At 46.2% G+C, this 26,071-nt stretch overlaps 1 protein-coding gene across 1 annotated transcript in view; it reads left to right on the top strand.

Moving 5' to 3' along the window:
* Positions 1-23,569: 23,569 nt before the first annotated feature.
* MEX3B (mex-3 RNA binding family member B) overlaps positions 23,570-26,071 on the top strand; it is a gene marked incomplete at its 3' end in the record, with an annotated part of 2,827 nt that continues 325 nt past the window's right edge. Inside the window, exons 1-2 of the mRNA XM_082322585.1 lie at positions 23,570-24,022; positions 24,961-26,071. The exon at positions 24,961-26,071 is cut by the window's right edge and continues 325 nt beyond it. Coding sequence (XP_082178711.1) covers positions 23,761-24,022; positions 24,961-26,071 — 1,373 coding nt within the window. The 5' untranslated portion in view covers positions 23,570-23,760. The remainder of the gene's footprint in view (positions 24,023-24,960) is intronic.

Below are 26,071 nucleotides of genomic sequence, written 5' to 3' on the forward strand. Positions count from 1 at the left end.
CTTGCTCTGGATCAGCTGTACAAGCCAACTGCTTCCAGCTTTCCCTGGTTCTCTCCGCCCCCTCCCCCAAGTTATCCAGACAGCTAATCCTTCTCTCTAAGTTCAGCTCCTTCATTTTTATGGTTCCCACTAGCTACTTGTTCCCTTTCTCCCTTGTCTTGAGAGATCTGGCAGAAAAGCCTCAGATGTTTCAGGATTTGTATTTGTCTGGTAGATAAGTAATGATTTTGTAAGGAGTTAAGGAGGCATCTTCTAACGTGATCATGGCTTGGTACTTTCCCGGGTCCTCAACTTGATCAGTGCTGTACCAACTCCCAGGTAGCATTAAGCGCTTTATTGTAAGCCACAATGAAAGACATTTAGCACCTCAGAGAAGGGTGATAGGACAAGCTGAGCCCACCCTGTCTCAGGCTGCCTTATGTGACAAGCCTGGAGAGGAGGCTTCTTTCCTAGTTAAGGAATTTCAGAAACTCGCTGGTCCATCTTTAATTAGGAAGGAGTGTTTGCTAAGATTTCTTTAGATGCGACTGTCACAAGCAGATCAGTATGGCCACACGCAAAGACAGCATGTGAACACCATAGCCCACCCCTTTTCAAATACTACCAAGCATCCTTTGAGGCGATTTTCAAGAACTTGCTCAGCATCTGCGTAGTTCTCTTCCTATTAAGAGTGGAAATTTTGATGTTGAGTAGGGTGAAGTCAGCAATCTCAAACAGTTTTGAAAATCTTGTCCCCAGTTTCTTGGAACCACACAGACTGAAGCTACATGTGAATGCTTGCCTCTGCCACACAGCTGTGCATCCCTTAGGTGCCTTGCTTTAAGGTACAGAGCTGTCCCTTGTTGTCAGTTCCATGTTAACACAAAAATAGCCTGAAGCAAGAGAAGCCAGTCTAAAGGTACACTGGTGATGATTTCAGAAATCATTTTCAAAATGAGGAGCTCTTGCTTTGAAAGCCAGTTGGGTGCTTTAGATACCCAACTAGGAACCAGGTGGCCTTGTCTGTATTTCTTCCTACCTGACGATGTCTGCTTCGTGCACTGGAACTGGTCTTTGCTCTCCCGATTTCTTTGCTGCAATGATAGAACCTCCTTTATTCCATCATTAATAACTATGGTGGATTTTATTTTGAAAATGTTTTCTCTGTGTGCTCCCGTTTCTCAGATTTTATTCCAAACCAGTTTTAAGGATTGCAACCCCTGCAGGAGTCCCTACAAATCTTATGACTGGATCTCATGACAACAGCCTTTTCAATGTTGTTGATTAATCTTTGTTCTCTTGAAGGTTAAGAAGTTTGCACAAATAAGAAAGCCCTCTCTATTACTCAATAACCAGCCCAACTTACATCCTAACACTACAGTGGAAAATTTGACTGTTGTGGGCCGAAAGAATCTAACCGTGTTACCAAAGGCATTATGCAAGACTAAATGAAGTTACATTTTCTTCAGACTATTCAACTCTCTGCATAATTTACTTAGTATTTTAATCATCTTTTTGAACAGTCCTTACTTTCTGAAAGGTCAGAAGTAGCCTAAAAATAGTTACCATCATCTGATGGCTGCTTTGCTGGATATGAGATTTGATTCCCAATAGACAAGATTTTCACATCATAAAACTGGAGTTATCCTGCCAATAATTAGCATCTTTGCGGATGGTCTGATACAGAAATGCAAAGCTTGACTGTGTGCTCTTTGCTTTTAGAAAGTGCTATTTATATGGTAAGCTCTTTGGGGCAGGGACTGTCTCGCATTATGAATGCTTCATACAACTGAATCTTGAATTGGTTGAGGCCTGAAGGCACAAATCTAATTCCAAGAATAGTATGATTGAATGGACGTGGAGACTAAAGCAACTTTCTCAGTCCTAGACATGATGTCAGAACAAGATTGAGGTGGAAGTGGGAGAACTTGTACTGCGCAGGCTATCTGCTGTTGGGATGGAAAAATGACTTCATTCTCTAGGTTTATCAATGGGTCACTGTTAGTGAGTACTCCCAGTTCGCTTAAACTTTAAGATCTTTCTGAGTATAGGAATTGCTCTTAAAATCTTGAAATAGTTTATTTCCTTCTTTAAAATACCGACGAGAGAAAAATTTTACTTGCTGTGATTCTGCAGTGAATGCTGTGGTTGCTACTGGTTGTTAGTAGTGAGGATACATGCAATAACAAGTGCCAAGCGTTAAGTTCACTGTAAGCTTAGGAATAAGGCATGAGAAGACACCAAGTGAGCCAGATCTGTTCACAGGAAATAAAGAACTTTTTTCTGTACTTGTTTTGACTAAAAGAATAAAATCCAATCTTATATAACTCTTTGCTTGATCAGGATACGTAGGAGAAATGAAGATAGACCTGGCAGGCAACCTTATAAGCATTAATTTTAAGAGTCGAACACCCAGACATTTAACTGGATCCAGAAAAGTGAGAAATATCTTTCTGCTTTAAAACTGAAGCATGGTTATTTCTATTAGCCAAGATCTTACTGTTCACCCATTGCTAAGCAGAATAGAGCATTAGTAATGAGGAGCTAAGATGGCCCACGAACTAGCAAGGTCTGTTGGATTCCCACTACCATCCCCCTCAATCTTCTGCACAACTGCACCTCAAGATCTTATTCTTTGAAGATCTTTGCTAATGTCCTCACAGGCTGGAAGTTGTAATAATGTTTCTGATATTTATTATGAACCCCATTCTTCTAAAGCTGCTATTTGTTTCCCTTTCTCTTCCTTTGCACTCAGCTTCAAGGATGGTAGGAGGAAATCAGGAAACCCACCTGACATATTTTTAATCCTCACCAGATGGGAAAATTCATCCCCGGCTCCAGAAGCTAACCTGTTTGGTTCAGAAACCTGGTCTGACAGTTATGCTGCTACCACCCAGTGGGCAAGGCACCTTTCAGGGGAGAGCTCCTGTGCCTGCGGGCAGTGTAGAAAGGCAGGGACTGAGGCTGCTCAGAGCCAACTGCTCCCTCATCCCTTCTGCTCCACCAGCACAGCTGTACTGGGACGGGCCACAGGCCTGCCTGGGCCAGCATCTTGTTTCTGATGGAGGCCAACAGTTCAAAAAAAAAAAAAAAAGAAAAAAGAAAAAAAAAAAGTGTGTGTGTGTGTATAAAAGCTTCTGGAGTCAGGAGGAATTTTCCCATCTGCCCAGGATTTTTATATATATATAAGTATATATTTGTATAAAAATAGAGTCAGTCTCCTAGCTCTTGTGTCTCCTTTGTATCCTCTGAGCAGAAGGAGGAAAGGGAGATGGTCTAGTCTCCTCCTAGTCTGTCGTGGTTTAACCCGGCAGGCAGCCAAACACCACACAGCCATTCGCTCACTCCCCCTGCAGTGGGGTGGAGGAGAGAATCAGAAAAAAGGTAAAACTTGTGGGTTGAGATAAAGACAATCTAATAGGACAGAAAAGGAAGGGAAAATAATAATAATGGTAAAAGAATATACAAAACAAGTGATACACAATGCAATTGCTCACCACCTGCTAACTGATGCCCAGCCAGTTCCCAAGCAGCGGCCCCCCGGCCAACTCCCCCCAGTTTTTTTGTTCAGCATGATGTCATATGGTATGGAACATCCCTTTGGCCAGTCTGGGTCAGCTGTCCTGGCTGTGTCCCCTCCTAGCTTCTTGTGCACCTCCAGCCTCCTCACTGGCAGGGCAGTATGAGAAGCTGAAAAGTCCTTGACCAGTGTAAGCGCTGCTCAGCAACAACTAAAACACCAGTGTGTTATCAACATTATTCTCATCCTAAATCCAAAACACAGCACTATACCAGCTACTAGGAAGAAAATTAGCTCTATCCCAGCCAAAACCACGACACAGTCCAATCAAATACTGAGGATGTACAACCAGAATGAAGTTTTTAGACAGATAAGAGTCGTTTATGCAATTTGGGTTCTTGCTGTTCAGTAGTTAATGTGGAGTGGCTGGGGGACCCGCTAGTGCTGGCAGTCACATAGCTCTTAGAGAGACATTACCAGCCAGCAGCTATAGGAAAATAATTTGAGCACGAAGGGACAGACACTTGCTACTGAGAACGTGTCTCCAGTACAATGTGTGCATCCTTGAAACAGAAATGAATAAGCTTGTGTCTGGATTTGGAAAAATAACCTGTATGTCTGTGTGTGTATGGCAGGAAGCTGGGCCTGTAGTGTTTGGCCTGGCTCCATCTCCTGCTCATCTACACATACAGCTTCTCGTACCTGCAACAGCAGTGTACAGTGTCCCTTATCGCTCTCACAGGCGTTATTAGAAACACAGTGTGGACATTTGCTGTACCCTGACTCTGTAAAATGGATCATGTTTCAAAATGCATTAGTACCTGTGGGTTAGTGAGCCTCCTTGCTCCTTTCCAGCCAGGTTCTGCTTTGAAACTCATGCTTTTTAGCACTTTCGAAAAATATCTGCCGACGCCTGTCTCTTGGCTCCCCTTCCTTCCCCAGGGTGGATCATGATACTTTAACAGAGCTGAAACACCAGTACATTGAGCATAAAATTGTGTTTAATGCTGTGTTTGCTTCCGTGTTTGGACGTGACCTCTTCTAGTCTGGATGAGACCACAGTGAGAATGGGGTTTAATAATGAAGTGGAATCATAGAAATATAGAGAAGATGCCACTATAGGTCATTTTGTGCTACACTTTCATCCAGGCAGGATTGAATATAACTCTAATTTCTATTCCTGACAGGCTGTTTGACATTTCTGTCTTCTGCAGCAGTTAAACTCCAGTTTTTACTCACATGCTGATGCAATAGCTTCTGCTCAGTTTAAAAGGAAAGGAAAGAATAGATAGGAGTCCTTGATATGCATCTAAGCAATAACTTCCTCTTGCAACCAGACCTCACTGGCATAGGTCACTACATCAGCGCTCAGAGTTGAGTCTTGTAGATGAGCAGCGTTTAAAATTTATACAGCTTTTAATAAGCCCTGGGCCAGCCAGTTTTCAATTCCATTCATGCCTGCACCTTCTCTTTGATGTGCAATGGTTAACCCTTTTGATACACTCTCACAGTGCTACCTGTGCCAGTGATGCTGTGCACTTGCCAGTAACAGATCAGTATATGCCAACACACTTCCCAAGGCAGGGAGTCACCCATGCACTCAGCTGTTTCCTTTTTTGGTTTTGTTATTGTTTTAAATGCCATCAGTGAGGCATGGAAGTATGCTTTTTTTGAGTTTTTTTTCACGGGATTTGTCATGGTCTAGGGTACAGCAAGGTATTTTTTTCCTCTGCTCTACTGCCATGTATGAGTGGTACTTAGGCATGTCCCCTTCCCCCTGGGAACCATCCAACTGCAGGGAATGATGAGCTTCTCCCTGGGCACTGGCACCAGCTGGTAGTATATGGGCATATTTATCTTCATTGCATGCCCCTTTCACCCTGCCCATCCTGTGGCTTTTGCTACGTTTTATTTTTCCTTGTTAAAAAGAGCCATTCCATATTCTTCTAGGGTCTGCTGTTGCTATTGTTGTTTGACAGTATAAATAGTTAGAAGGGTCTGCAGAAAAGGCTGTCAGATGGGTTAAGCTAATGATCCCTGAGTTATGATCCCTAGCAATCTTGACTTGATTTGGCAGTGGAAGCAATTTAAGGAGCGAACTGCTTATTAAAATGACCTCTGCTGCATGTGTCTGTACTCAGTAATCGATACAGATTAGCCAGGAGTTAGTGTAGCTTTTGATAATGGATTAATCCTGGAAAGCTGAACTTTTTTTTCTTGGGAGCAGCTCAGAACAAGTCTATGGTTGCTGCAGGCTTCTGTGTTCTCCGTCCTCTGCAACGTCCCCTTACCCCAGCTCCTTAATGGATCAGCGCATACAAAATCTCTGAGAGAGACGTGCACTGTGCAATTGTAATGGTACCTTTTGGCAGAAAATGCCCTCAAAACAGAGGCATAAAGCCAACCTAACAGTTTTAAGGACAAAACAGCTGTGAGGTTTAGAATAAACGGGGGTCTTAATTTCATTTTATTCTATATCGCATGTGGAAGCATGCCAGGACAAGCATGCGCACATTATCCAAGGAGCTTGCCACAGCAGTTCTGTATGTAAGGCTATGCAGTTTAGGAGTGTTGATGTTCTTGGGAATGTACACATGTACCAGTAGAGGGCACGCAGGCTTCGTTAAACGGGAACACGTGCTAATTAATAAATCTCAGAAGTGGGTAGGAGCCTACCTGCATCCATATCGTTCCCAGACAAAGCACTCATTCAGCTGTGCAGAAGCTGCCCGTTCCAACAGAGTTGCGTTATCTGAAGCAGGCAGGGAGCGGGGGGCCACAGAGCACATGTGTGGAATTACATCATCCGTAGTCCAACTGTGGTCATGTTTCATGTTGATGCTTAGTCAGACTGTGGCAGTGATTAGGGTTGACTAAGCAGTTACTGTACCTCCCATTTTTTCCATTGTGTGGCATCTGCTAGCTCTGTTCATCATTAAAGTCTCAATCTCAGCAAGTGACACGTAGTGTGGATCAGCCCCATAATGAACTAGAGGAAATCAGGGAGAGAGAGTCAGCAGTTTTTATAATATATTAGCACAGGATTATTGGGAAATGTGAACTTAAAAGGAAGGCTATCTGCATTTTAGAAACTAAATCAAAGATGAGCTGTACAGTAGACTCCTCTGTCTTATCCTGCCCAATGCACTTGCAGTACATTCATAATCTTCATAAAGGAGAAAATGAATTGGTGAAATAGGCTGTTTTATGATAATATCCCATATGTTATCAGATTCATGCAGGCAGAATCACACTAATGAAGAGAAATTGCAGTTTATGTACGGCTTGCAGGCCTCGCTTAGGCAGATTAACAGTGGCGAGGGTAAGAGGCAGCACACTGCCTTGGCAGGCTGCCCAAGAACTAATCAATGCAGATGGAGTCAAAGGGACTGCGAGTCTGATTCCCAACAGTTTCATCTCGGCACAGGAATGACTGTATCCATCAGTGCTCCTTGATAAGACATCCTTTAAGCTTGTGGTAAGAATGAACCCATTTGGGGAGGCAGAGGCTGAGCAATACTAAAAGCGATGACTCCACATGCGGTGCAGGGGAGAGGTGGGTGTTTAATTTTAGCTGCTGACCTGATTTCATGCTGAATGACAAGTATCTATAGGAATCCTCAAGGGGCAATCAGTTGCTATGCTAGTGAGGCTTTTGGAGAAATGCATTTAATTTTATTCAAGTGATGCCTTTAAGGTAGCAATTATGATTTTAGCTCTCAAGTTCTGAGTCGTCAGGTTGATTTCAGCTAGTGCTGAGCTGAACGTCTTTCATGTTTCATGTTGCTGATACTGAAGTCTAACTCAATTGTGCATTTAACACGGCACACGCTAATGTTCTGAAATACCCTGATTTTCCTCTGTGCTGTTCAATTGTTTCACCAACAGGAAAGCAGATTTGGTGCAGGAAAAAAAAAAAAAACAGTTGAAGTCCTTTTGCCATTTGCATGTACATCCTGAAGTGAGGTTTCGAAAATGAAGCAACTGCAGAACCTCATCGTTGAGGAACTCCTTTGCAGAGGGTTCTCCTTTGTGGCTTTGTGCTTGAGGAAAGTGTACTTGTGGTGAGCCAGGAGAGGGCTTTCATTTTTCAAGAGGAAGGCTGGCAAAGATCTCAGTCCACATATCAAGTCCCTTGTCACAGACGGCGTTCATGAAAAAAGTATGAGAGTTGGGCCCACACATGGGGCAGATGCTTCACTTTTCACTGGTGATAGAATCCTGGCCGCTACGAACGTTAGTCACTTGGGGTACTTCCCTTGGCGTAGTGTGCTTCTAATAAAAAACGAAGGCTGCTTTCAGCCAGGAGCTAAGCATCAAATTGTCCAGTATTATTGAATGTTTAAATATAAAGTAGTAGGGCTTTTACTATTGCTAATAACATGTGATAGCACACTCAGTTGTTCTGTTCATACTCCATTCTGCTGCTGTTGCTGGCTTATGTAGGGAGGGTTTGGATCCAGGTTTGGTTCATGCCCATCTTTCCATAGTCATACTGATTGATTTGAAAGTTTATGTTTGAAGATCACTTCGCGTTATTCCTCCCCCCGCTTTTGACTTCAGTGAAAAATGGCTGGACCCAAACGCCAGGCTTTGTGGACAGGATTTGTTTGTTTTCTGTGGCTAGTTGCTGACTGGAACCTCATCTGCACGTTTGTATTGGCTTTTTATTTTCAGTTGTCTCTGAATCTGTCCAGTGATTAGTTTGTTGACAGATGGCTTTTCCCTTGAATAAGATACAGTGACTAGATGTTCTGAATGTCCCAGAAGGGCTCTGGCATTTGTCCTCGGGACAATGAAAAACACCCTGGCATTTTCTGCCTTCTCTGAATCTGCCTTTCATTTGTGTATTGTATGGATTCCTCTAAGGATGTGGAAAGAAAAGTGTTAAAATATGGTTATAGCTGGAAAAGTGACAGTTCAAACAAGCGTTTTACTCAGCATACCTGCCGTTTCTGTGTATTGCAGCTCTCACTTACTTGCTTCAGTATGGGGTTTTTTTACCACTGTTTGAAGCAAACACAGCAAAAAGAAGGATAGATTTGATTCCACTTGCTTTGTTTTGACTGAGCTCCCATCCCTTGCACCCATGCAAATGGTTTGAGGCTCTGAGGTTGCACAAACAATGCAGACAGTACAACAGAAAGACAACAGGGTTTTCACATGGGTATAGTGGGAGCTGTGGGACATTTACTTAGTGATGATGTGCAAGGAGAAAAGAACTTAATCTGACTCTGTCTCCAATTTGAGTCTGCGGGGTTGGCACCTAAAGGAGAGGAGGATCCCTCTCCCTATTGTCGATATGTTAACCAGTCTTCAAATGGAACTGCTGAAGTGCAATCACTGAAACAGACAAACCAGGCATCCTGTGATGCTAGGACTGGTCCCTTTTCCAAAAGGAAAAGAATCTCAAAATTATAATACTTGATATAATCTCTTAATCACAGCTTTCATGAAACAAAAGCCTTCTAAGAGCATCCTTTCTGCAACAGTTACAGACAAAAAGCCTCATCCAAGTAATGCACTTGCTGAACCCACTGTGCTGCTGCAGCTGGGTACTAGGGACGGACCCACCCTTTTCCGCGGTGACAGCAATCTGCAGAAACCCACCCTCTGCCTTTTTTTTTTTTTTTTTTTTTCCCCCGCACCCAATTCTTCGGTTTTGCAGCATGTGAGTCAACTTGTAAAAATGAGTCACAAGCTCATTCCAGCTTTCTGAATTGGGAGCCCAATTAAAATACTACTTGTAATGCACATATTGAAGAGAACGCAAAGTGTCTGTTCCTGAGTGTCAGGCATTAGCATAGCATATCTGAAGGCCTGTCTTGAGCTAGTCTGATACTTGCCAGCAGGAAACCTTGTGTTTAATTAAGATACAAGTAACAGAAAAAATATTTTGAAAATCGACTCAGGTTAAAAAAACGATATAATTAAACTATAAATGTGATTAATTATAAATATATCAAAGTTTATTAGTTTTTAAATATTTATTTATTTATATACATAGAATGCCATTGTTGGATAGAATGTTTTATTTATAAGATACTGAAAAGGCTGTTTTCCTGCAGGGCTACAATACCTGGCAATCGGCTTCTACTGCTGCTGGTTTGACTTTTGAATAGACATTGTCTTAGGTTTAACTCGGTGTCATGTGGGCAGGTGCCCCCATAGAACTGCAGGGGTAATTCTTCACAATCTCAGTCTTCGGCCTTCAGTAAGCCTTTACATGAGAACCAGCCAATCTTTCTGACATTACCACCCACGAACCAAAATCCTCTCTGAAAGGTGATCTCATGGAAGGAATGGCAGTAGCTGTACTGCAGCACCAGGACCGAGTTTGAGTGCACTGCAGGTCACAGAGTGACTCAGTAGTGTCAGTCCCAGCTTTCCTGACACATTTCCTTTCACAGGTGACGACTCAGTCACGCTGCAGGTCCTGTTGACACAGTCCTAGCATCGACTTGTATTTTGACTGGTGTAAGTCATATATAGTCCAAAACTAGGCATCGTCCATGCCAGCACCACATCAGCAATCAGATTTTTGCCAGCAGGCAAAGGTCTCCAGAGAGAGAGCATGCAGGCTGGAAAATTGTCATCCAAGCTCAGCAGAGATGATGTTTGTGGTATTCACATGTGGCCCTTTAACTAACATTACTTTCTGGCATACACATCACAGCACTTTTACCTCCAAGATGTTTCTATGGCATCTCTGTGAACCTTAGGACAAGAAGGTGAGAACTGCAGCAAAAGGCAAGGAATCATTTGAGGAAAAGATGTTTCAGAGTGTGATCGCTCCCTGGTGTTATCTTCTCTATCCAGCCATGGCCCTCCTTTTCACAGGCTTCTGTGTGGTTGGTGCAGAAGAGAGGTCATACCTAGGAGCAGCACTTACCCAAATTCTTCTCCCGGGTCCCATACCACCATTGTAATTTATGCCCAGTTTCCAGAACAGCGGGTATAAAATGGCAAGGTCTGTAAGCCTGGTGGTACCAAGTGTTCTATGGTTGAGCAAAAAAAACCCAATCTTACATTGAAGGGATTCACTGACAAAAGCAACAACCTTAAATGAAAAGCATTTAAATAAACAGCGATTCTGGCTTAAGTTCTTATTGAAAAGAAGAAAACTGGTCACACATTGTGGGAACTACATGCACAGAAATATATTTTTATTCAAATACAAGTCTTGTAATTGTAAAGATGAAGCCTGATCTTTGTCCTAGCAAAGTTCATGCAAATCAAATGTGCACATACTGTTACAGCTTATCAGTATGTAAATAATGTATATGAATAATTGCCAGTAGGTGGTAGTATGTGTTTTTCAGATAAGTTTGTAAGTTAGTACTGCAAGTGTTTCATGTTTGAGTGATTTAGAAAGATCCTGTCATCTTTAATGTATGATCTCAAACCATCGTTGCTTTGAATTCAGTCCCTGGTCTCACTGATTTAATAGTTCTGTTTCGCAAACATCAGCCCAGCTGAGAGAGGCATATTTTGATTTTCTTTTTCAAGCTTATGGACAAACCTAACTGGAAACATTTTGAAAAGTGCCAATTAGTATGAGCCCTGAGAATTCAAATACGTGTATTCATTGGAATGATTGGATTGCTCTCTAGTGTTTCATTTTAGGAGGCGAGCTTTTGATAAATAAATGCATTATTTTAATGATTTATAAACTTAGAATTGCTCTGTCACAGAAGCTGTTTTGAGAATTCCTGAAAGCTCTCTGGAAAAGGAGCAATACAGTTACTGGACAACCAGTTCTTTTCAGTGTCTCATCATCCTTTGTAAAGAAAGGAAAGAAGTGACCATCTGGAAGAGACGAGGGGTTTTGGTGGAAACCATCACTTCCTTGGCCCCTCTGTTTATTCCTTGCTGAGAGTAACCTAACTCAATGCTGTTCCCCCACCTGATCATGCAGGAAGAGATGCCCACTCTCCCTCCTGTGAGCGTAGTTACTACGTCTCCTGTGAGCGTAGTTACTACGTCTCCGCTGAGCACGTCCCTGGCTGGGACATTCATCCTTCCTCAGGTAATGACCAAACTGCTCTTGCAGCCCGGCTGGTCTCTCTTACTGCCTCTGTTGTGCTTTTGGGAAGGGACTGAGTTTTTGTTTGGCGGAAGAAGGGGATGCCAGTGGTAAAGATTCTTTCTGTGGTGTTGCCTGCCAGGAAGCGTGGCAGAGGTCGGGAAAGGCTCTATAAATATTTCTGCAATAACTCAAAGGCTGTTAGCGTTTTGGTTGATTTGTTTTTCCTGGGGTGTATGAGACTGCTCTCCTCTGTGCAGGTGTCTGATTCACGTGGGCCTTCCTTTTTCTTTCTTTTCCTACTTGTTTCCTGCCTCTGCAATTGTTGCTTGCACTCGTGGCACTTTTACTCAGCCCGGCAGTCCCACTGAATGCAATTAGGTTATTTGTAAATGCTTTTCATCATGAATATGGTCTGCAGAGTCAGACCTTTTGCTTCTTCCTTCTGCTTCTAACCTGTCCCTCCCAAGTTTCCTTTCTCATTGTTTTTCCTTTCACTTATGTCTGCCTGCTGTTAGAGCAAGCTAGCAGAGAAGGAAGTGGGGGAGGGCTGTTTCTGCAGGGGTTTCAGTGCAAATAGCTGCACGGCTTATAATTTCTTGAGCAGATTCGGGTCGTCTTTGCATGCACTCAGGCTGAGAGAGAATCACTCATTGCCAGGTGAAGTTAATGTGTTTGTGCCACCAGTGTCCACAAGCTACACTGGCAGGAATTGCAGTGAAAGTAAGGCAGGGAGTGACGGGGCCTTCCCAGAGGCAGAATCGGCGTAGCCCAGAGGAGCTGTGCGGAGGAGATCTGTGTCTCAGTCAGGTTGAACAGATTCCCGTTGAGCTGAGGGAGCTGTAGTCCTCCTGCACGCGGAGGAAGGCTTAGGCGTATTGATGAGCCAAACTACCAAAACAGAAATTTTCCATCTTCGGTGGTGAATGAGTCCTGCTTTCACTTTACTGCAGGTTGATTAATATTTACTTCTTTGCATATTTTTTTTGTCTCAAAGTAATACTTATGGTCTCCATTAATGAAAGAAAATGCAACGTGATATAAATAGGTGTTAGAGGTGATCATGTGAGCTTGCAGCCTGCTTCCAGTGCCATGCAGCTCTATCTAACCACTCTAGGATGGAGACGAAATGTAGTTAACCTGCCCTGTTTGCGTTCCGGTATTATCTATTGTTCTTAACCTGTTCCCTTGGGATCTAAGTTGACTGTGTGGTAGAAGGTGGGATGGAATCCAATTTTGTGAAGAAATTATTCTTATTGACTGGAAATGGTATCAAGTTAGATATCCAAAGTTGGAGTCCATTTGGAAAATGCTGAACTTAATATTTCTGTTCTGCTCTCTGTGTTTCAAATGGTAACTGCTAGAGGCAAACTCAAGTAAAAGACATCCATGCCACCCTGATGTGTGTCCTCCCCAATGTATAAATGTACCTGTTAGTATATTGGTAACAGAAAACAGATTAGTGAGAGTGGGTTTCATGCTTGGAGATTGAGTTGCATGAGAAATGTAGACTATCGAAGGGAGGAATCTCAGGGTTGGAAGCTGGGTGTATCATGTGGAAGGCAAGAAACCACAAACTCAAGAGTAGAGAAGTGTTGCAGAGATGAGAACAGAGATGTTAATTTAGCAATTGAAATCAGCCGTGCTGGAGGTTTTTTAATTGTTTTATTTGTATAGAAACAAATAGTCCATCCTGGAGCAACAGTATCTCTGCTGGATGTTTCTGATTCTTCTTCTTAGTCGGTGCACTGCTGACATCACGCTGTGTGGTGATAGGTCTCAAAACTCCGTTGAGTTTTCTATTCAGAATTAAGGAGAAGAGTGGGAGGTAGCTTTATCTAAGTGCACACAATATATAATCTGTGAATGAATACAAAATGTGAGCTAGATGGGACATTGTTCCTGTAACAGGACCAACTCATCAATGCTACAGCACTCTAAAAAAAGAGGTATTCCTTCTCAAACTACACATAACATGGGGTTGTGCTCAGAAACGTACCTCATCTCATGCACACAAATTCTGTGGAATATGGCTGATCTGCCTTTGTCCTTGTCTAGACAGTCCCAGAGTGGGGCACAGTGCTGAGGTTTTTCATCTGAATCCCAAAGTGCTTTTCCTCTGGATTAGGAGGAGGACTCCTAACTCTCCCTCTTGAGTTAACATGGTCTGAAATACAAAAACTAAGAACATAATAATTGTTATTTCCATCTTCCTTTCAACATTTTCTTTCTGCTAGGAAGCAGGAAAAGCATGAGGATGACACACTTCAGTTCATACTGTCATCCCTGGCTGCCAGAGCGGTAGAAGCCGGGAGGCTTTGACAAGGCAGATTTGGTGAGGCTGAGCTGGGGCTTGCTCCGTTACATCTTCCCAGCACAGCTGTGGGGGAAGTCCTGACTGAGAGCCTTCAACACTGAGCGTGACGCATAAGCCAGGAGGATGTGAACTAACCTCCAGCTCACTGGCTGGAAGTGGGAGAGTGAGTTCTAGAAATCCCATCAACTTTCACCCAACACCTATGCTTCCTGGTGTAGACAGTGCAAGTTAAAAGTACAATTGAGGGCTTGGGTTCTTTATCTAAAATACAATTTTGACTGGGAGTTTCTAAAAGGCAGTAAAAGTGGAAGCATATTATGCTTTTTTCAGAGTCCCTTCTCGATGATTGCCATTTGAGGAACGAGGATGTTGAATTTGCCACGTTGCACAAAGTTATGGCAGCTGTTCCATATTGCTAGATTGGAAATTAAAATGGAGATCTATTCAAATTGTCTGACACTTCTAGCAAGCTTGAAAGCAATGCTTTAAAATATAACAGAACTCTAATTTGGGTCCTGAGGGATAGTCAGTAACATTGAAAGCAAACGTCTTTTTCCAAATGGTCTTTAACTACTTTGTGTCTTTTCCTTTTCCTTGCTAAATTCTGCTTTCCATGGCAGCCATGTGATCCAGCTGAAGTCAACAAGATTGCTGAGAATGTCAAAGACCAAATCCTAGGCGAGAATATTTCAGTAGGTCTAGTCTGTTATGACAATAAATATTTTTCAGGAATGTTGAAGCTATGCTAACCTTTAAAAAAGAATGGCTCACATTTCTATTTTTTTTCTTCATAAATGTGTGGTGCCTGAATCTTCTTAACAGTTTCTTCATCTAAAGATAAGACTGGATTTATCTGTATCTGTACAGGGTAAGGCAATCTCTTAGTTTAGGAATTTGTAGAGGTCAGCCTTTGCCTGTCAATGCACAATCAAATCTAACTTTTGATCCTAGTGCTGCTGCTTTAGTAACTGTAATTTTATAAAGGCTAGAAAAACTCATAATCTAGGAAATTAAGTTCTTTGAAACACGCATAATTCCAGACCTGTGCTTCAGAACTCAAAACAAAGTTTAGCCAGCTTGATTTGTTGTCGCCATAAAATATTATTTAAAACCATTAACGTTTTTATCTGGTAATTCTTATTCCACAGAAAGAATGCACTGTTGACATCTTTTAGCATTTTTTTTGTTGTTGTCCTGAATATGCCAGTTCATCACTCATACTGAGCATTAATCACTATGGTAAATGTAGCGTTGTGATCTGTTCAGAAAATATTTGATGAGGCTTTATAAAGGCACTCCATAAAAACATAGACAAAAGTAGTGTATGTTTTTCCTTGTGGGTGAAAGCTCACCCAAAGCTCACCTGCCCAAAGCTCAAATAAATATGTGACAGACTCTGCTGCTAACACAATTCCAATTCCACTGCTCTCTGTTCTGTTTTGCTTCCCACACATCCTGTAGTGATGAAGACACTCTCTTCTAAAATACCATTTGCTTTTTCAGGGTGGCACTGGAAACTACGAAGGGCTCAACGGGCCCTGGAAAGAGCAATGTGCTATTGATTAATCTGTCCTCTGAGTGAACCCTGGTTAAGAGCTGTATTTCCAGAATTCTAGATGAAATAATCTGTATACAAATAATGGCAGGAGGAGTGCTCTCTGGGATGATATGACTACATAAATAAGCAGTTCTTCAGTGCAGCATGTGGTTTTCTAATTTCCAGTAAAATGGAATGAGTCACACATGACAACACCATTGCCACTAACCAGTGTGGCATGGCATCTGAAAAAGATAGCACTGGAAGGGTGTGAACTGCAGAGCAGATGATGGGGCTTGAAACATCTTGTTTGCTTTGGCAGAGCAACCAAAATCTTGATGCTTTCCCACAATCTGCTCCAAGGATATAGGTTTTGCTGTGCTGTATCAGATTATTACTCTGGGAATTTGTGTGTCGTGCCTTTGCCAATGGACAGCTCTTGATGCTTCAGATAAAGATAAATGCCCAGACTCCCCACAGGGGAATTCCAAAGTTAGATGGTGTTTCTTCAAGCAGGGTTTACATTACTGCAGAATTACCAGGGGAGGTTTTCTCTCTCCGGTACCAAATCATAAAGGATACATCTACTCAGTCAGGCAAACAAAGGCCCAAGACAGCTCTCAAGTCCAGGCTCACATACCATACATACTATTTATATGTAAGCACATGCTCTGGTATGGGCCTTAGGCCGAGTTCACTCCAGAGGAAAAGTCTAGCCATAGTCATGTCTTAGCACGGGCCCGAGATTTTCTTCCTCATGTTTGGAAAGGAGCAAAACTCCCAGTCATTGCTGCCGCTGCTGAACCCTGAATCTGAGAGGAGATGACACGGAATCTCAAAAGACGAAGGCCCAAATTAAAGGGATTAAAACCAAAACCCTGCCCTTTATTTTTGCTCTCAGGCCTCTAGAACTGGGGATCAAATCTTCTGGTGTTTGTTAATAAACTGGAACCTCTGACACTTTTCATGCAAAATGCCTCCAGCAAAACTGGAGGCATCTGTTCAAAAGCAAGCTGAAAATGACCTAGGACGCACGCTTGGTCCCTGTGGCAGGGCATTAAGGTTGTCAGCTTGGTAGTCACGAATGGCTTGTGCGTTCTTGGATCTATTAAATGAAAGTGGCATCAGACACTTTTCCCTTTGAATGTTTCTCAGAACGAATACTTGGTAAAGGCGGAGTGGGAGGAGGGCGCAAGTAGTTCTTTTTCTCCTCCTGACGCATCCCCCAAACACAGCACTGCTGAGTGCTGTATTTATGCAAAGTTAGTGGCGCTGTTCCAGGTGCCCAGCATTATATGTTCATTGGTTTATGTTGCTTCCTCCCTGTCGGTATTGTCCACACTAAGGGCTCAGGAAGAACAGTAGTTTAAGCTGCAATTTAATTCCCTGTAGATGGAGATTTGCTGTGACAGAAATGCCTGTCGTCCTGGCAGTCTCTCACATCTGCTGGAGGCAGAAGAGTATGTGAAACAATAACTCTGCCAGCAGATGTGGTTCTGTAGGGACAGTAGTGTCTGTGGTACGAAAATTCTCTCCCAAAATACAGATCTGTGGGGACAGTAAGCGTCTGTGTCAGCGACAACTTTGCAGCATCTGCTGGGACAGTAATGCCTGTGATACGTAAATGCATCTCTGCATCTGCTGGGCCAGTCAGAGAGAGATGTATTGTATATATCCAGTTTTAGATGTGAAAATCTCCTTCACTTTCCTTTGATTTGAGGGATTTGTTTGATTCTTCTTCCCACAGAGTTAATAAGAACCGTCTTTTATATAAGAAGAGCTCAAGGTATTCGTGAGTCTTCTGCACGTAGGACAGACATCGCCACATTTCAGCTGCCAAGAAATACTGCTACATTTTCTCCTACCATAGTATTAATCATTAATGGCTTTGTTCTCAATGAACAGCCCGAGTATCTTCAATGATGCTCTTGTGAGTGCTAATGCTTTGTGGTTGCAGTGAGAGCATCACATGAGAAACGTGTTTGTTCAGAGCGGAGATGCACTACAAACACAGCGTTCTGACCCAGACCAGATTTCAAACGTTTCTAAGTACAGGTGTGTGCAGATAAAGATTTTTAATTTGACCTCATCTCTAGGTTAGGCACGGGCCCCAGGTTAGGAAGGATTGCACTGGAGACATTCAATTTTCCAGCAGCAGCAACTCCATTCAGATGTCAGGGTATTTTGCTACAACAAAGGCTGATGTTGACATTTTTTCTTGGATAGAGACAGATGCAAGAGCTTCTGCCTCAAGGTTATCCATTATACAGTATATTAACTAGATGTTTTAACATTGTGCTTCCTGCAGAGACAGAAATGAATGATGATTAATACTTATCAATTAAAAGCTAATCTTTTCCCATGCGTATTTATATGCTGAACTTCAACCTACAAGGCAATTCTGTGACAGGAATTAGATATTCTTTTATTGGAGAGCACTGGGATTATGGTCAGGGATATATTATTCACTCATTTATTACAAGGATTGCACTTGTGCCTAGATTTTGCCTAGGTGTTGTATATAAACAGAGTCTCTGCACAAAGGAGTTTGTAAACAATTAGCATTAAAGGGACAATTATTTTCTCTTCCTTCTTGCAGGAGCACTGAGTAGGGGGGGAGGGACGGAGGAGAGAGGAAGCAAAGGCTGTACATGTTTTATGACCATAATTATAATTATTTCAGAGATTAAAATTAAATTAAAATTTAATTATAATTTACTATTTCAGAGATTAAAAGTGATGAAAAAAGACTCAGGGTTATGAGCTGCCTCACAGATCTATGAGTTATCTAGCTCAGTCTAAACATACAGATATAAATCTTTTTTTTTTTTAATCTAGCCACTGTTTAATGGCCAGTGCCCACAAGTGCGATAGGTGCTTTACAGACTCGAGACGCCAGTGCTGCATCACAAACCGAATACTGGCCCAAGGGCCATGGTAACAAAGAGCTCCAATCCTGCAGCCGCGCAGAGAGGAGCACTCCACTGAGAGCGCTGCACACAGGAGCAGCCTGGGAGGCTGGACTCCAAACACATAACGTGAGAGCAAAGGAAAGGCAGAAGTCATTTTCATTTTTGAACTCTGGTCGGCACGGTTGTTAAACGCCATTTAATTCAGATATACTGTGCGATAACCCTTGTTCGTAAGCGAGAGGCAGCATGGAACAATACATGAAGGAGGCCAGTCACAATCCAGGTGGAGTTTTAAAGTGGGCAGGCGATCTGGCTGGTTAGGTCGGATTTATTATAAAGGCATCTTTATACTTTTTGAATTGCCTTCCATCAGTCCTGTTCAACAAAACTGCATTCTTATAAGGCAGCTCATCCCCTACACACACGCACACACTAATCACTCATGGCAAACTAATAGCAAACGCAAATGAAGAAAGTACAGTATGTGATGCCTATTACAAAAATCTTTTCCTTTTTAATATACTGGAAACAAGCATTTTAGTTTAATAAAGCCATTAGCAACTGCTATAAGTTTACAGTGCCGTAGCAGCATTTTCAGGGACTGATTGTGACTGTTAAAGGTCTGAGACTTTTTCTGGTTTGTGGCATAACTGGTTTTCAGAAGTTGTCCCAGAAGATCTTTGTTTTTAAAAAAATATTTTGCAAATGAATTCTGTAACAGGGAGAGGTGTAGAATTACGGGGATGAAAGTGCATGTGGGGAAAATCATCAACATCATCTCCCTGTTTGTATTTTTTGATGTGACATTCCTTCCCACAAGGGAAAGAGGCACTTCTGCAGCTTCCCTACCCCTGAGCCTCCTGCCATCTCAGAGAGGTACCACAAAGCCACTCACGAGTCCATCTCCATTTTATTTCTTGTCGGTTATTAACACGACCATACTGTTTTGAGAGCTCTGCTCATCCCTTAGTATAAAGCATTCAAAGTGGCTGTAACAACTGGTGGGAAAACAATAAACATTTTCAGCTGCAGTAACTCAGATTCTGGATGAGTTGTTTATAAACATCTTGTCTCGAACTGTCAAGAGGTGGAGCTAACATCATTGAAAGATGATAAATTCTGACACGGTGCTCTGAGATTTCACTGCCACTGAATGTAGGTTAATATGGGATTCAATAGGAATGGGAAATCTGGCTTCTGTATTGCTACATATGACAGGAAACGAAGGAACTTGTCATTTGTCTGCAGACTGCTAATTGCAGTTTATTGCACATGCAAAAGGTTAATTTGGGTATGCTATCACAGTCATCACATGCACTGTCTCAGAATAAACTATACTCCTAATCTTCTTGATGATCTGGCCTGTGGGATTTGGGACATTATTTTGTAAGATTATGGCAAATAAGAATTTTACAGCAAATGCTGTAACAGTAGGCAGCAGTGTCCTTAAGTGTAAGCAACTGGGGTAGAGTGGAGTGGCAAGTCTCTCGTACGAAATGCTTTTGCTTGACCCTTAATTTAGTTATTCCCTGACATGCACGTAATTTATTCTTTGTGATGATACACTGAAAACAGAGGTTCCATCTATTCTAAATGAAAATTATATCCTATTCTTATTATTGCTAATGCTTTGTGTTTCGAGTAGCATTTAAAGGCCTCAGATTAACTCACGACCTCTTCATGCGAGCTGCTGTATATATACACACTGTAAGCTCACTGCCCCAAAGACCTTACGCTTTAATTAAATAAAGGTTGGAGGAAGGAAGTTTTATTACCTCTGTCACAAATGGGAAATGATAACCGAGAGAAACTAAAAGGACTGAGAATTACACTCCTCCTGCAACGAGTCCTGTATTTGCCTGTAATATATCCTCCCTTCCTGCTTTTGTTAAGTTGCTGTAAATTGGTAGGTAGAGTGTTGGTCTCTCCCCCAGAGATGGAGTTTACTATAATTCTGCATACGTTTCAAGGTTTTATGGAATGAAAGGAGTTATGTAGATAGATAACACTTTAATGTAGATCTGATTAAGTTATTCTGAAGAAATACTTCCGTGGAGTAAGTAGATTCATATGAAGCTAGTGTATGTTGCCTGTTGCCATACAAGCATGCTATTGCATAGATTGTGTGCTCCCAGGGGGGCTGCGCTGTTGGTACACGCCTGTTTTAAGGTACATCAGTATAACTTTTTATTGTTGTTATTATTATTATTCCCTGTAGTTTGCTCTTCAATGTTTTCTAAAATAGTAAAAAAGCAATAGTCCTCAAGATGTTGGAGCATTCCATGGGATTCATGGGAGGCTTGAAACACCAGTGCCTGCTTAGTCTCCCAGAAATGCATCTCCTCCTCCCCTCCCTGCCCCCAGAAAGTATCGTGCTTATTCTGAAATGCATTTTAAACATTTTTAATTAGAGCTTCTAGCTTAGCATTAAAACATAAAGCTAGATCTGCATGGAATCTTGCTTTGAGAGAATTTTTCCTATAGAGGAACGTAAACCTGAAGGTAACCTGTTTTCCTTTTTCTCCTTAGTCAGTACATGGATGTTCAGTACAGTACAGTGATCTTGAGCAGAAACACCATCAGAGTTTAAGCAGATGGGGTGGGAAGGGGGAGGGAGAAAAAGGGGTATAATATAAGTAAGTCAGGAGAATAAACAAAACGACGAACAGGTAAAATCCAAGCACAACCCAACTGCTCTCCTCATATCTTTGCATTTCAGCATTTGTGCCCTCACTGTTTGACTTCAACAACAATAATCCTCTCTGCTGGCACGTCTTTCCCACGTCTCCGTCCTGTCCTGCCCCTGTCTGGTAAATGGGTACAGTTATTGCCCGTCTCACAGATTTTAGAGTCCTTGAGTTAGACTGCAAAGAAGCAGACTTTTCATTTTTATTTTATTTAATAATAAAGAGCATTATTCGTATTGCTGTCGAAGGTTCTGTCCATCTGCTTTTTCTCTGTTTAAAAAAAGATGCTCAATGCTGAAAATAGTTAGGAGCCTTCTGGATCCTTAGGCATTTACAAGTAATCTCTCGTTTACCCCCTATGGAAGCCATCACTGCTGCCTATGGAAGTAAAGTGTAAATTTGTAAAACAAGTACTCTTCTAAATATGAAACTACATAAATTCCTTAGTTGATGGGACAAGCTAAGCACTTAGGAAAACACATCACCAGTGTATACCCTTGCTAGAAAACAATCCACTGGAGCTTTGTTATAAAACATGCAAACATCCTGAGGAAGTGACAGTAATTTGCAATAAACACTGCATGTAAACAATTACCTGTGACTTGTTACACTTGTTTGTACAGGCAGCTGGCTAAACAGATCTGTGCGCACTTGTAAACGGCTGTCCCTGTCAAACTTGATACTGGAAAACAATTACTTAGTATCTGATTTCTCTGAAGTAAGAAAAAGTCAGTCTTTTGTACCTGACAGCTGGCAAGAACCAAGTAGATGTGGGTGCCTATAGATACACGGAGAAAAGCTGCAGAAATAAAATGCGATGGTGGTGTTTTTATGAGAACGGTGAGACTTTCATGTCTGCTCACCAGACTGAAGGGAGGTTTTTGTGGCAGGGTACTGGGTGAAAAAGCTGGTTTTACTGCTGAGGGGTCCTGTGGCAGCAGAGGGGTGAAATAAAGTGACTTGCTCATGCAAGGTCCAAAGAAGCAGCAGGTGTAACTTGTTTTCTAGCGGTTTAGCAAAATGGATGTAAGATATTGGTGAAATTATGCTAGAGCAATTACGTGCGATGCGTTCTTCCCCTTCGGACTCTTACAAAACAGAAACGTTGAACTGCAAGTCGCAAGGTGAGGGAGACGGGGAGCCGCAGCATTTGCCCGCCACGCTGCGGACTGCAGCTGATGGGTGTCACCCGCTGGATGCCCGGGCAGGCCAGCCCGGCCCGCGGGGGGCGGAGGCCAGGGGCCGGGCGGTACGGCCCGCGCCTCCGCAGCGCCCGGGCCGCACCGAGCCCGCAGCACGGCCGGGGCAGGCGCCGGGGGCGCGGCTCCCCCCCAGGTGCTGCCCCGCCGCAGGGCGCTGCCCGCGCCCGCCGCGGCCTCTCGGCTCCAGCGCCTCCAGGGAGGAGCAGGAGGAGCCTCGGCGGCCGCAGCCCGCGGGCGCTGCCTTCCCGCTTCTCAGAGACCGCGGCCGGGGGCAGCCGCCGGCCCCGGGCCCACACGGCTCCCCGCGCCCCCCCCGAGGAGAGGGTCCCCGCGCTGCCGCGCCCTGCGAGCGCCGCGGAGCCGGCGCCCCGCCGCGGAGCCGGCCCGGCCCGGGCGGGCAGCGGCTCCCCTCAGCACCGGCCGCGGCGCCGCGCGGGCGCAGTGCGCAGGGCGGGGGAGGGGCGCGCAGGCGCAGGGCGCGCGCCGGCGGCGGGCGGGTCTGCGCGGGAGCCGGCGGGGGGTCCGCGCGCCGCGGGGCGGGGGGGGGCCGCGGCCGCCGCCGGCGGGGTCCCCTGAGGGGCGGCCGCCCCGCCGCGCCGAGCCCGGCCCGCGGCGGCGCTCCGTGGGGCGGCCGGGACGCTCGCCCTGCCGGCTTCGGTCGCCGCTCGGGGCGCGGGAGGGGGGGTGTCTCCGGTGCCGGCGGGCGGCGGCGCGCTCCTTGCGAGGCAGGCGGCACACAAAGGCCCGCGGTGGCCGCCCATCTCGGCACACCCAAAACCCCACCGCCCAAAGGCCAGCGCCGACCCCGCCAGCGGCGCGCGGCCGGGAGCGGGCCTGCTTTCGGGAGGGCGGGGAGGGCCGGTATTGTTCCGCGCCCGACAACAAAGAGCGGAGCCGGGACGGGGCGGGGGGGGGGGGGGGGGGCAGCGCCGGCCCCTCCGCGCCCCGCGCGGCCAATGGGCGCGCGCAGCGATGGCGGCGGCGGCGCGGGGCTGTCAGCGACCGGTGCTTACGCTGCGGCGCCCGGCGCGGCCCCCCCCCCCCCCCCCCCCCCCCGCTCCCTCCCGCCCTCCGCCCGCCTCTCCAGAGCCGTCTGGCTGCAGCAGTGCCTCAGACAGAGGAGGGGAGAGGAGGGAAAAAAAACGCTGAGTGAGTGGAGTGGAGCCTGGGAGGGGCTCCTTAAAGAAACGCTGCCGTCGCTTGGCATTGTGGCCGGCGAGGAACTCGAGGGGGGGAAGCCATCGGAGCTCCTCTCGCTATCCTCTTCCCACCCCCCCACCCCACCCCCAGCCGACAAAAAAAAAAAAAAAGGAAAAAAAACCCCAAAACCTCGGGGGGGGAGCCGTGGGGGGGGGTCCTGAGAACATCTTATAAACCGGATTGCACTGAGAGGAGGAAAAAAAAAAAAGCAAAAAAGATACAAAATATACAAGCAAAAGGCAACAACTCCCCGGTCTCCAGCAGTCGCCCACCCTCCCTTTCCTTCTCTCCTGCTGGCCATCTGCCTTGGGTTTTCCTTTGTGTCTGATCTTTTACTACTGAGCCGAGTGCAGGAGGAGGGTGCAACACACACAGGGACTATGCCTAGCTCGCTTTTTGCAGACATGGAGAGGAACGGGAGCGGCGGCGGCGGCGGCGGTGGTGGTGGTGGTGGAGGGGGAGAGACCCTGGATGACCAAAGAGCCCTTCAGATCGCCCTGGATCAGCTCTCCCTGCTGGGGCTGGACAACGACGAGACGGGCTCCATTTACGACAGCGAGCCTCGGAAAAAGAGCGTGAACATGACCGAATGCGTCCCGGTGCCCAGCTCGGAGCATGTCGCTGAGATAGTGGGGAGACAAGGTGGGTGCCTGCATGCCAGGGGGTGTGGGCGAGCGGGTCTCCCCTCCGCGCTGCCGGGCGGGCGGCTCAGATGCGACACTGGCCATCCCCACGCAAACTGCAGCCGTGCCGTGGTGGCCAGTGCCGGCTTCCCCCAGACAAAGAAAGTGCAGCAGACGTGATGTTTCCGAGGAGCGTTATGCATCAGTTTCGAGATGCGCTTTCAGCTGACGGGAGGGGAGAAAAAAATACCACGAAAATAATAAAAATCGCTCCTTTCCTCCGGCTGCAAAAGTTAGATTTGCAAGAGGAAACGGGAAGAAAATGGGAGCCTCGGTGCCTTCCTCCCCCCCCCCCCCCCCCCAAGTTAGAAATCGTGGATTATTTTTAAGGAAGAGAAATGGAGTGGGGAAGTGGAACAATGGGATTGGAATAAAGCATCCGCAGTGGGGAATGTGGCTCACTCCGTACAGCCGCTGCTCCTCACCTTCTTAAGAACTGATTTTATTTTTCCGAAAGGAAAGTGCTGAGCAGGAATGTGGACTGGCGGGTGCGTTGATTTGTTAGGGCTGCTTGCATTTTATTTTATTTTGGTTTTTTTTTTTCCGGTCATGCAGTTTTTCTGCACGCTCCTTTTTTTGTTGCCGCGCCCGTGAACTGAACGTTGGCAGTTTTGGGGCAGTTTGCATGGCAGATGTGTCGGTGGCCACTCGCGATGCCTTTGGGCATATGCCAGGGCTGTGGGCTGACATGACTTTACACCGCGACTGGGGCTCCTGGGTGAGACAAGATGCCAGCGATCACCTGGGGCAGGGGGCAATGTGTTTCGGGTGGGTGTGTTTTTTTCCCCCCCTCCCTAGCTGCATCCAAATAATGGGTGGTAACCGGTTCTCTTCCCCCCCCCACCTCCCCTTCCTCCCCCTCCCCTTCGCCCTCCATCTCCTGCATCTCGTTCCCAGGTTGTAAAATCAAAGCTCTGCGGGCAAAGACCAACACCTACATCAAGACCCCAGTTCGCGGGGAGGAGCCGCTCTTTGTTGTGACGGGCAGAAAGGAAGATGTGGCCATGGCCCGCAGGGAGATCATCTCGGCGGCCGAGCACTTCTCCATGATCCGAGCCTCGCGGAACAAGAACACGGCCCTGAACGGCACCGTTCCCGGCCCCCCGAACCTGCCCGGCCAAACCACCATCCAGGTGCGGGTGCCTTATCGCGTGGTGGGCTTGGTCGTGGGGCCCAAGGGGGCCACCATCAAGCGCATCCAGCAGCAGACGCACACCTACATCGTGACCCCGAGCCGGGACAAGGAGCCGGTCTTCGAGGTGACGGGCATGCCCGAGAACGTGGACCGGGCCCGGGAGGAGATCGAGGCGCACATCGCCATGCGCACCGGCGGCATCATCGAGCTGACGGACGAGAACGACTTCCACGCCAACGGCACGGACGTGGGCTTCGAGCTGAACGGCACGGGCAGCCTCTGGAGCAAGCCCACGCCGCCCAGCATCACGCCCACCCCGGGCCGCAAGCCCTTCTGCAACTACCGCAACGACAGCTCCAGCTCGCTGGGCAGCGCCTCCACCGACTCCTACTTCGGGGGCGGCAGCGGGGGGGGCGGCGGCGCCCGCCTGGCCGACTACAGCCCCCCGAGCCCGGCGCTCAGCTTCACCCACAACGGCAACAACAACAACAACAGCGCCAACGGCTACGTGTACGGCGGGGGCGGCGGGGGCGGCGGCGGCGGCGACGTCCTCTCCTCCCCGGACTGCTGCTCCGAGCTGCCCTTCGACTCGCCGCCCGGCTTCGACCTGGCCCCGGCCCCGCCGCCGGGGGCCGCCCTCCTCTGGCCGCAGTTCGAGCGCGGCCCCGCCGCGCCCCCCTCGCCCGCGCCCTCGCCCGCCGCCGCCGCCGCCGCCTTCCCGGGCGCCGCGCCCGCCAATGCCAACCTGGCGCTGCTGGTGAGCGGCCCCCGGCGCGGCGGCGGCGCCCCGCCCCCGGCGCGGCTCTCCCCGCCCCTGCACGGCAGCGCGGCGGGGCCCGAGCACCCGCTGGCGCGGCGGGTGCGCAGCGACCC

The sequence above is a fragment of the Platalea leucorodia genome (genome assembly GCF_965183815.1).
Source record: "Platalea leucorodia genome assembly, chromosome: 9".
Classification (NCBI taxonomy): domain Eukaryota; kingdom Metazoa; phylum Chordata; class Aves; order Pelecaniformes; family Threskiornithidae; genus Platalea; species Platalea leucorodia.